The sequence below is a fragment of the Penaeus japonicus genome, unplaced genomic scaffold, assembly GCF_977035675.1.
Source record: "Penaeus japonicus unplaced genomic scaffold, GWHDUDI00000001_assembly GWHDUDI00000028, whole genome shotgun sequence".
Taxonomy (NCBI): domain Eukaryota; kingdom Metazoa; phylum Arthropoda; class Malacostraca; order Decapoda; family Penaeidae; genus Penaeus; species Penaeus japonicus.
Window position 1 is genome coordinate 608,974 of NW_028234430.1, and position 12,500 is coordinate 621,473.

The 12,500-nt window shown below is 29.9% G+C and overlaps 2 protein-coding genes across 20 annotated transcripts in view; both read right to left on the reverse strand.

Annotated features, from left to right (window-relative positions):
- The window catches only part of LOC122247280 (uncharacterized), an 18,401-nt gene extending 12,262 nt beyond the window's left edge, over positions 1-6,139 (reverse strand). The window contains exon 1 of the mRNA XM_086553200.1: positions 6,045-6,139. The gene's annotated coding sequence lies outside the window, so the exon portion shown is untranslated. The remainder of the gene's footprint in view (positions 1-6,044) is intronic.
- Positions 1-12,500, reverse strand: part of LOC122254997 (uncharacterized) — a 281,759-nt gene that overhangs the window by 260,069 nt on the left and 9,190 nt on the right. The window contains exons 4-5 of one of the 19 annotated variants that reach the window (XM_086553155.1): positions 7,106-7,204; positions 3,742-3,840 (exon numbers count right to left, since the gene is read on the reverse strand). The exons of the other annotated variants lie outside the window; for them this stretch is intronic. Of the exons in view, the coding sequence (XP_086409281.1) occupies positions 3,742-3,840; positions 7,106-7,204 (198 nt within the window). The remainder of the gene's footprint in view (positions 1-3,741; positions 3,841-7,105; positions 7,205-12,500) is intronic. 19 annotated transcript variants of the gene reach the window in all.

A 12,500-nucleotide genomic window follows, 5' to 3' on the forward strand; every position in this document is an offset into this window, starting at 1 on the left:
AAACAAACTTCTTCTGGCGCCTTCATGACGTCACTCGCTTTCCAATCGCCTTACCAGTCAAAGCCTTGGCGTTCACTTCTCCGCCCTTCTCGAGGAGCGTCTCTATAACAGCATCATGGCCGCTATAGGAAGCAAAGTGTAAGGGAGTCCCACCTAAGGGAGGAAGATGCTTGTGTTAAACGTCTGTTTGTGAGTAATGAATGTGAGAAGGGAAGTGAGGATGACAATGCAAAGGTGAATGTGAGTGAGAATGACAGTGAGAATGAGACTAGTTTTAGGAATGAGATTAATAGAGATGATTAGGGTGATAAGGATAAGGCCAAGGAATAGTATATTTTGAATATTAATAAAATTGCGAATGATAAGAATGTTAATGAAAATTAAGATTAAGAAAAATATGTATGATAATGAGAAGGAATATTATAAAGGAAATTAATGTTTGAGAATTATAAATCAATAATATATATTTTTTAATTATTACTATGATCCTTATTGTAATTTTTATTGTTTTTATCATTATTTCTAAGAAGACCATTACAATAATAACAGTAATCATGATAGCTATAATGATAGCAATAGTAATAAAAAAAAAATATATCAATCATAATGATAAAAATATTAGTAAAGATAATGAATAATAATTATTATAATGAGGATAATCATAATGAGGAAAGATAATAATAATGATGACTTTAATAATAATGATAATATAATATTAGTAAAATAGTAATAATCACAATAATAATGATAATGAAAATATTAATGATGATACAACTAATAAGAGTGAAGATGATAAATTCTAAAAATGATAATAACATAAAAAATAATCATTATTACTAAAGATAATCACTATCATTGATAATAATTATAATTTATAATAAATTTATAATAATCTATAATCAATATTCAAAATATTCATTAATTATCATCATAATCAATAAATATTATTTCCATCATTACTGTTATTACTATCATTATTCACCTTCCAATCACCATCATTATTATCATTATATTATTGCCATCATTATCATGAGAGTGTTATCATCAGTATCATAAAATATTTCCATCCTTAATATTATTACTATCATTATTCATCATCACCATTATTATTATCATTGTTATCATAAATATATCATTACCATTATCATTAGTTATATTATCATCATGAAAGTGATGATTACTTTATCATTAATATTGTTATCATTATAATTATATCATTACCATTATCATTAGTTATATTATCATCATGAAAGTGTTATCATCAACCTTTTCAGTGATGATTACTTTATCATTAATATTGTTATCATTACCATCATCAACATTATGAAACTTTTCATTATCATCATTATTGTTGTTGCTTTTGTTGCCATTACTTTCTCCATTATCATCATTGTCTTTGTCATCACTGACAAAGACCTCGCAACAACACCACCAACAAAAGCATGTAGGAGAACAAGAACAGGATCACCATCAAAATAACAATAATGAGAAGAAGAAGGATGATAACAATTGATAATTTAGTAGAAATGGGAGTAACAATGATAGTAATAGTAATGAAATAATAATGATAATATGAATAGGACCATTGAAGATGATTATGATTGATAATAATAATAATGATAATATCAATAATAATTAAGATTATCATACTTATTATTATCATAATTGTTATGACTAATCATTATAACATTTGTATTATAAAGAATATAGAATAATCTATTCATTTCTATTTTATAGAATAATTTATTAAAATATTTTATCTAAAAATTAATAGAATAAAGAAATAAAAATCAATAAAATTAATGATAAAAGATGAGAAAGATTCCCTTATCAAATTATAATAGTATTTGTTTTAAATTTCCACAAAGACAAAGATGAGAAAAGAAACAAAAGCTAAATTCTTATGGTGCCTTTAAGAAGTCACTCGCTTTCCAATCGCCTTACCTTCCTTATCCTTGGCGTTCACTTCTCCGCCCTTCTCGAGGAGCGTCTCTGCAACAGCATGATGGCCGTACAAGGAAGCAAAGTGTAAGGGAGTCCTACCTGAGGGAGGAAGATGCTTCTGTTAGACGTCTGTTTGTGAGTAATGAGCGTGAGAAGGGAAGTGAGGATGACAATGCGAAGGTGAATGTGAGTGAGAATGACAGTAAGAAAGTGAATGCGAGTGAAAATGACAATGAGAAGGTGAATGTGAGTGAGAATGGCAATGAGAAGGTGAATGTGAGGGAGAATGAGACTAGTTTTAGGAATGAGATTAATAGAGATGATTAGGGTGATAAGGGTAAGGGCTAGGAATAGTATGGATATTTTAAATATTAATAAAATTGCAAATACTTAGAATGTTAATGAAAATAAGAATTATGAAAAGGTATAGAAACAAGAAGGAAAAGAAAAAAAAATATATGTATGATAATGAGAAAGAATATTATAATGAAAATGAATGTTTGATAATTATTTATCAGTAATATATATATATTTTATATATATATATATATATATATATATATATATATATATATAATATATATATAATATAGAGAATTATACAGAAATATAGAGTGACAAAGAGTAGGAGAATTATACATGTGGGGTTTTCTTGCCACATTCGTGCAGTAAATAAAGATGTTCTTTAGCCATTGAAACACGTGGTGTTGTTGAGCGTCTGCTAATTTATTTAGAAAATCATATTGATATAAAACGATTTACACTTCTGTTTCAATGCAGTTAAAATATATAGTCTTCATAATGGAAAAACATACACCTGATAAATGGTGTAACATAAACAAAACATGTCTTTCTTGTAGTAAATAAGCGTAAAATAAAAAACATCAAATATTGGTGGAACATGGCAGACATTACGTATGTCAAAGAAAACGGATCCGCCGTTCTGGGGGACTTAACTAAACTTTTATATTTCTAAATTTATTACTATCATTATTCATCATCACCATTATTATTATCATTGTTATCATAAATATGTCATTACCATTATCATTAGTTCTATTATCATCATGAAAGTGTTATCATCAACATTATCAGTGATGATTACTTTATCATTAATATTGTTATCATTACCACCATCAACATTATGAAACTTTTCATTATCATCATTATTGTTGTTGCTTTTGTTGCCATTACTTTCTCCATTATCATCATTGTCTTTGTCATCACTGACAAAGACCTCGCAACAACACCACCAACAAAAGCATGTAGGAGAACAAGAACAGGATCACCATCAAAATAACAATAATGAGAAGAAGAAGGATGATAACAATTGATAATTTAATAGAAATGGGAGTAACAATGATAGTTATAGTAATGAAATAATAATGATAATATAAATAGGACCATTGATGATGATTATGATTGATGATGCTGATGATCATATTTCTTTTAAATAATGATGAAATAATAATGATATTATCAATAATAATTGAAATCATCATACTTATTATTATCAGAATTGTTATAACTAATCATTATAACATTTATATTATAAAGAAACAGAAAAATCTATTTATTTCTATTTTATAGAATATTCTATGAAAATATTTTATTGAAAAATTCATAGAATAAAAAAATAAATATCAATAAAATTAATGATAAAAGATGATAAAGATTCCCTTATTAAATTATAACAATAATTGTTATAAAATTCCATAAAGACAAAGATGAGAAGAGAAACAAAAACAAACTTCTTCTGGCGCCTTTAAGAAGTCACTCGCTTTCCAATCGCCTTACCTTCATCATCCTTGGCGTTCACTTCTCCGCCCTTCTCGAGGAGCGTCTCTGCAACAGCATGATGGCCTTTCTCGGAAGCAAGGTGTAAGGGAGTCAAACCTGAGGGAGGAAGATGCTTCTGTTAGACGTCTGTTTGTGAGTAATGAGCGTGAGAAGGGAAGTGAGGATGACAATGAGAAGGTGAATGTGAGTGAGAATGACAGTAAGAAGGTGAATGTGAGGGAGAATGAGACTAGTTTTAGGAATGAGATTAATAGAGATGATTAGGGTGATAAAGATAAGGGCTAGGAATAGTATGAATATTTTGAATATTAATAAAATTGCAAATACTTAGAATGTTAATGAAAATAAGAATTATGAAAAGGTATAGAAAGAAGAAGGAAAAGAAAAATAAATATATTTATGATAATGAGAAAGAATATTATAATGAAAATGAATGTTTGATAATTATTTATCAGTAATATATATATTTTTTATTACTATGATAATTATTGTAATTTTTATTGTTTTTATTATTATATTTATGAAGACCATTGCAATAATAACAGTAATCATGATAGCTATAATGATAGCAATGGTAATAAAATGATAAAAAAATATCAATCATAATGATAGAAATATTAGTAAAGATAATTATGACAATAACATGAATGATAATGATAATGATGAAGATAAAAATAATAATGAAGATAATAATAATGATAATTCTAATAATAATGATAATTATATAATATTAATAATGATAATAATGATAATGAAAATATTAATGATGATAAAAATAATAACAGCAATGATGATTTCTAAAAATGATAATAACATAAAAATAATCATTATCATTAATGATAATTACAATTCATAATAAATTTATAATCATTTATAATCAATATTTAAAATATTCATTATAATAAGAATTATCATCATAATCAATAAATATTATTTCCATCATTACTGTTATTACTATCATTATTCACCTTCCAATCACCATCATTATTATCATTATATCATTATCATTAGTTCCATCATTATCATGAGAGTGTTATCATCAGTATCATAAAATATTTCCTTCCTTAATATTTGTGGGGTTTTCTTGCCACATTCGTGCAGTAAAGATAAATATTATATTAAAGATAAATATTCGTGCAGTAAAGATCAATATAAATAAGTAAAGACAAATATAAGATATTCGTGCAGTAAATAAAGATGTTCTTTAGCCATTGAAACACGTGGTGTTGTTGAGCGTCTGCTAATTTCTTCAGAAAATCATATTGATATAAAATGATTTACACTTCTGTTTCAATGCAGTTAAAATATATAGTCTTCATAATGGAAAAACATACACCTGATAAATGGTGTAACATAAACAAAACATGTCTTTCTTGTAGTAAATAAGCGTAAAATAAAAAAACATCAAATATTGGTGGAACATGGGAGACATTACGTATGTCAAAGAAAACAGACCCGCCGTTCGGGGGGACTTAACTAAACTTTTATATTTCTAAATTTATTACTATCATTATTCATCATCACCATTATTATTATCATTGTTATCATAAATAAGTCATTACCATTATCATTAGTTCTATTATCATCATGAAAGTGTTATCATCAATATTATCAGTGATGATTACTTTATCATTAATATTGTTATCATTACCACCATCAACATTATGAAACTTTTCATTATCATCATTATTGTTGTTGCTTTTGTTGCCATTACTTTCTCCATTATCATCATTGTCATTGTCATCACTGACAAAGACCTCGCAACAACACCACCAACAAAAGCATGTAGGAGAACAAGAACAGGATCACCATCAAATTAACAATAATAAGAAGAAGGATGATAACAATTGATAATCTAATAGAAATAGGAGTAATAATAATAGTAATCCTATTGAAATAATAATGATAATATGAATAGCACCATTGATGATGAGGATGATCATATTTCTTTTAGATAATCATGAAAATAATAATGATAATATCAATGATAATTAAGATGATCATACTTATTATTATCATAATTATTATAACTAATCATTATAACATTTATAGTATAAAGAAATATAGAAAAATCTATTAATTTCTATTTTATAAAATAATCTATGAAAATATTTTATTGAAACAATCATAGAATAAAGAAATAAAAATCAATAAAATTAATGATAAAAGATGAAAAAGATTCCCTTATTAAATTATAACAATAATTGTTATCAATTCCATGAAGACAAAGAAGAGAAAAGAAACAAAAGCAAAATTCTTCTGGCGCCTTTAAGAAGTCACTCGCTTTCCAATCGCCTTACCATCCTTATCCTTGGCGTTCACTTCTCCGCCCTTCTCGAGGAGCGTCTCAGCAACAGCATGATGGCCGTTATAGGAAGCCAAGTGTAAGGGAGTCTTATCTGAGGGAGGAAGATGCTTGTGTTAGACGTCTGTTTGTGAGTAATGAGTGTGAGAAGGGAAGTGAGGATGACAATGCGAAGGTGAATGAGAGTGAGAATAAACATGAGAAGGTGAATGAGTGAGAATGACAATGTGAATGTGAGTGAGTGAGAATGACAGTAAGAAGGTGAATGCGAGTGAAAATGAGACTAGTTTTTAGGAATGAATAAGGTGATAAGGATAAGGGCAAGGAATAGTATGAATATTTTGAATATTAATAAAATTGCAAATAATAAGAAAGTAACTGAAAATAACAATTAGGAAAAGGCATAGAAATGAAAAGGAAAAAAAATTACTATGATAATCATCATTATTGTTGTTGCATATGTTGCCATTACTTTCTCCATTATCATCATTGTCTTTGTCATCACTGACAAAGACCTCGCAACAACACCACCAACAAAAGCATGTAGGAGAACAAGAACAGGATCACCATCAAAATAACAATAATAAGAAGGATGATAACAATTGATAATTTAATAGAAATAGGAGTAATAATAATAGTAATCCTATTGAAATAATAATGATAATATGAATAGCACCATTGATGATGATTATGATCATATTTCTTTTAGATAATCATGAAAATAATAATGATAATATCAATAATAATTAAGATGATCATACTTATTATTATCATAATTATTATAACTAATCATTATAAAATTTATAGTATAAAGAAATATAGAAAAATCTATTAATTTCTATTTTATAAAATAATCTATGAAAATATTTTATTGAAAAATTCATAGAATAAAGAAATAAATATCAATAAAATTAATGATAAAATATGAAAAAGATTCCCTTATTAAATCATAACAATAATTGTTATAAAATTCCACAAAGACAAAGAAGAGAAAAGAAACAAAAGCAAAATTCTTCTGGCGCCTTTAAGAAGTCACTCGCTTTCCAATCGCCTTACCAAATGGATTCTTGTCGTTCACTTTTCCGCCCTTCTCGAGGAGCGTCTTTGCAACAGCATGATGGCCGAACTGGGAAGCAAAGTGTAAGGGAGTCTCACCTGAGGGAGAAAGATGCTTGTGTTAGACGTCTGTTTGTGAGTAATGAGCGTGAGAAGGGAAGTGAGGATGACAATGCGAAGGTGAATGTGAGTGAGAATGACAACGAGAAGGTGAATGTCAGTGAGAATAACAATGAGAAGCTGAATGTGAGTGAGAATGACAGTGAGAAGGTGAATGTGAGGGAGAATGAGACTAGTTTTAGGAATGAGATTAATAGAGATGATTAGGGTGATAAGGGTAAGGGCTAGGAATAGTATGGATATTTTGAATATTAATAAAATTGCAAATACTTAGAATGTTAATGAAAATAAGAATTATGAAAAGGTATAGAAACAAGAAGGAAAAGAAAAAATATATATATGTATGATAATGAGAAAGAATATTATAATGAAAATGAATGTTTGATAATTATTTATCAGTAATATATATATTATATATATATATATATATATATATATATATATATATATATATATATATATATATAATATAGAGAATTATACAGAAATATAGAGTGACAAAGAGCAGGAGAATTATACATGTGGGGTTTTCTTGCCACATTCGTGCAGTAAATAAAGATGTTCTTTAGCCATTGAAACACGTGGTGTTTTTGACCGTCTGCTAATTTATTCAGAAAATCATATTGATATAAAATGATTTACACTTCTGTTTCAATGCAGTTAAAATATATAGTCTTCATAATGGAAAAACATACACCTGATAAATGGTGTAACATAAACAAAACATGTCTTTCTTCTAGTAAATAAGCGTAAAATAAAAAAACATCAAATATTGGTGGAACATGGGAGACATTACGTATGTCAAAGAAAACGGACCCGCCGTTCGGGGGGACTTAACTAAACTTTTTCATTTCTAAATTTATTACTATCATTATTCATCATCACCATTATTATTATCATTGTTATCATAAATATGTCATTACCATTATCATTAGTTCTATTATCATCATGAAAGTGTTATCATCAACATTATCAGTGATGATTACTTTATCATTAATATTGTTATCATTACCACCATCAACTTTATGAAACTTTTCATTATCATCATTATTGTTGTTGCTTTTGTTGCCATTACTTTCTCCATTATCATCATTGTCTTTGTCATCACTGACAAAGACCTCGCAACAACACCACCAACAAAAGCATGTAGGAGAACAAGAACAGGATCACCATCAAAATAACAATAATGAGAAGAAGAAGGATGATAACAATTGATAATTTAGTAGAAATGGGAGTAACAATGATAGTTATAGTAATGAAATAATAATAAGAATATGAATAAGACCATTGATGATGATTATGATTGATGATGAGGATGATCATATTTCTTTTAGATAATCAGGAAAATAATAATGACAATGTCAGTAATAATTAAGATGATCATACTTATTATTATCATAATTATCATAACTAATCATTATAACATTTATAATATAAAGAAATATAGAAAAATCTATTTTTTTCTTAGTTATAAAATAATCTATGAAAATATTTTATTGAAAAATTCATAGAATAAAGAAATAAATATCAATAAAATTAATGATAAAAGATGAAAAAGATTCCCTTATTAAATTATAACAATAATTGTTATAAATTCCATACAGACAAAGATGAGAAAAGAAACAAAAGCAAAATTCTTCTGGCGCCTTTAAGAAGTCACTCGCTTTCCAATCGCCTTACCTTTCTTAGCCTTGGCGTTCACTTCTCCGCCCTTCTCGAGGAGCGTCTCTGCAACAGCATACTGGCCGTTCAAGGAAGCAAGGTGTAAGGGAGTCAAACCTGAGGGAGGAAGATGCTTCTGTTAGACGTCTGTTTGTGAGTAATGAGCGTGAGAAGGGAAGTGAGGATGACAATGCGAAGGTTAATGTGAGTGAGAATGAAAGTGAGAAGGTGAATGTGAGTGAAAATGAAAAGGTAAATGTGAGTCAGAATGACAATGAGTAGGTGAATGTTAGTGACAATGAGAAGGTGAATGTGAGTGAGAATGAAAATGAGAAGGTGAATGTGAGTGAAATTGAAAGTGAGAAGGTGAATGTGAGTGAGAATGACAATGAGAAGGTGAATGAGTGAGAATGACAATGCGAAGGTGAATGTGAGTGAGAATGACAATGAGTAGGTGAATGTTAGTGAGAATGACAATGAGAAGGTGAATGTGAGTGAGAATGAAAATGAGAAGGTGAATGTGAGTGAAATTGAAAGTGAGAAGGTGAATGTGAGTGAAAATGAAAAGGTGAATGTGAGTCAGAATGAAAATGAGAAGGTGAATGTCAGTGTGAATGACAATGAGAAGGGTAATGAGAGTGAGAATGACAATGAGAAGATGAAGGTGACTGAGAATGAAAATGAGAATGTGAATGTGAGTGAGAATGAAAATGAAAAGGTGAATGTGAGTGAGAAGGACAATGTGAAGGCGAATGTGAGCGAGAATGACAGTGAGAAGGTCAATGTGAGTGAGAATTACAATACGAAGGTGAATGTCAGTGAGAATGACAATGAGAAGGGGAATGAGAGTGAGAATGATAATGAGAAGGTGAATGTGAGTGAGAATGACAATAAGGTGAATATGAGTGAGAATGAAAATGAGAAAGTCAAATTGAGTGTGATTGACAATGAGAAGGTGAATGTGAGTGAGAATGACAATGAGAAGGTGAATGTGATTGAGAATGACAAGAGAAGGTGAACGCGAGTAAGAATGACAATGAGAAGGTGAATGTCATTGAGAATGATAATGAGAAGGTGAATGTGAATGAGAATGACAATGAAAAGGTGAATGTGAGTGCGAATGACAGTGAGAAGGTGAATGAGTGAGAATGACAATGAGAAGGTGAATGTGAATGAAAATGACAATGAAAAGGTGAATGTGAGTGTGAATGACAATGAAAAGGTGAATGTGAGTGAGAATGACAATGAGAATGTGAATGTGAGTGAGAATGACAATGAGAAGGTGAATGCGAGTAGCGAGTGAAAGTGAGTGAGAAGGTGAATGTGAGTAGGAATGACAATGAGAAGGTGAATGTGGATGAGAATGATAATTAAGAGGTGATTGTGAGTGAGAATGACAATGAGAAGGTTAATTTGAGTGAGAATGACAGTGAGAAGGTGAATGTGAGTGAAAATGACAATGCGAAGGTGAATGTGAGTGAGCATGACAGTGAGCTGAATGTGAGTGAGAATGAAAATGAGGTGAAAGTGAGTGAGAATGAATATGAGAAGGTGAATGTGAGTGAAAATGACAATGTGAAGGTGAATGTGAGTGAGAATGACAGTGAGAAGGTGAATGTGAATAGGAATGACAATAAGAAGGTAAATGTCAGTGAGAATGACAATGAGAAGATGAATGTGAGTGAGAATGACAGTGAGAAGGTGAATGTGAATGAGAATGACAATGAGAAGGTGAATGTGAGTGAGAATGACAATTAGAAGGTGAATGTGAGTGAGAATGACAATGAGAAGGTGAATGTGAGTGGGAATGACAGTGAGAAGGATAATATGAGTGAGAATGACAATGAGAAGGTGAATGTGAGGATGGCAGTGAAAGATGAAAGCGAGTGAGAATGACAATGAGAAGGTGAATGTGAGTGAGAATGACAATGAGAATGTGAATGTGAGTGAGAATGACAATGAGAAGGTGAATGCGAGTGAGAATGACAATGAGAAGGTGAAAGTGAGTGAGAAGGTGAATGTGAGTAGGAATGACAATGAGAAGGTGAATGTGGATGAGAATGATAATTAAGAGGTGATTGTGAGTGAGAATGACAATGAGAAGGTGAATGTGAGTGAGAATGACAGTGAGAAGGTGAATGTGAGTGAAAATGACAATGCGAAGGTGAATGTGAGTGAGCATGACAGTGAGCTGAATGTGAGTGAGAATGAAAATGAGGTGAAAGTGAGTGAGAATGAATATGAGAAGGTGAATGTGAGTGAAAATGACAATGTGAAGGTGAATGTGAGTGAGAATGACAGTGAGAAGGTGAATGTGAATAGGAATGACAATAAGAAGGTAAATGTCAGTGAGAATGACAATGAGAAGATGAATGTGAGTGAGAATGACAGTGAGAAGGTGAATGTGAATGAGAATGACAATGAGAAGGTGAATGTGAGTGAGAATGACAATTAGAAGGTGAATGTGAGTGAGAATGACAATGAGAAGGTGAATGTGAGTGGGAATGACAGTGAGAAGGTTAATATGAGTGAGAATGACAATGAGAAGGTGAATGTGAGGATGGCAGTGAAAGATGAAAGCGAGTGAGAATGACAATGAGAAGGTGAATGTGAGTGAGAATGACAATGAGAAGGTGAATGTGAGTGAGAATGACAATGAGCAGGTGAATGTGAGTGAGATTGACAGGGAGAAGGTGAATGTTAGTGAGAATGAAAATGAGAAGGTGAATGTGAGTGAGAATGACAATGAGAAGGTGAATGTGAGTGAGAATGATAGTGAGAAGGTGAATGTGAGTGAGAATGACAATGAGAAGGTGAATGTGAATGAGTGTGAGATAATGATAATAATAATATTAGCAATGGAAATAATAATGATGATATTAATGATGTTGATAATAATAATTCATAAAAATAACAACAACAATGAATGGCAATGAATATTATCATTATATCTAGAAAGGTAAGAATTATTATAAAAATATTATGAGAGAATTAATAGATGACTTACAATAGAAAGATATAGTGACAAATGGAAGGGAGATATATGTGGACAAGAATTAACATGATAATGACAATGTTAGTGATACTTGGAATGAGTGTGTAAGTAAATGATAATGATCAAAATGACACATATAATGTCAATGTAAAGGAATATTAATCAGTGATATTAATAGTGAGAGATTTAAAATGAGAATCCAAAATATCATGAATGGAAAGTGAAAATGACAATGATATGAATAAAGAAAGTGATCACATTGTCTGTTACAAAAATATAAAGTTATTATTATAATGAGAATAAGTATTAGCAAGATATGAAATATAAGACGAAATGAGGTCAATAATGAGAATGAAAAAGATATAATGGATTATAAGACAAGGAATGAAAATACCAAAGATATTATTTCCTGAAAGATATAAGAATAATTTGGAAAGTGGTTACAAGGATGAATAGAACTAGAACAAGAAAAACAATTCACAGAGTGGAAAGAGATTGGGAACAACACTTATGATGAGAATGAGAAGAAAAAGGAGTGACAAGGCTACTCAATATTCTTAGGAATGAGAATGAAAAAAATATTAGTGAGAATGATAAAGAGAATAGGAAGGGGAAAGA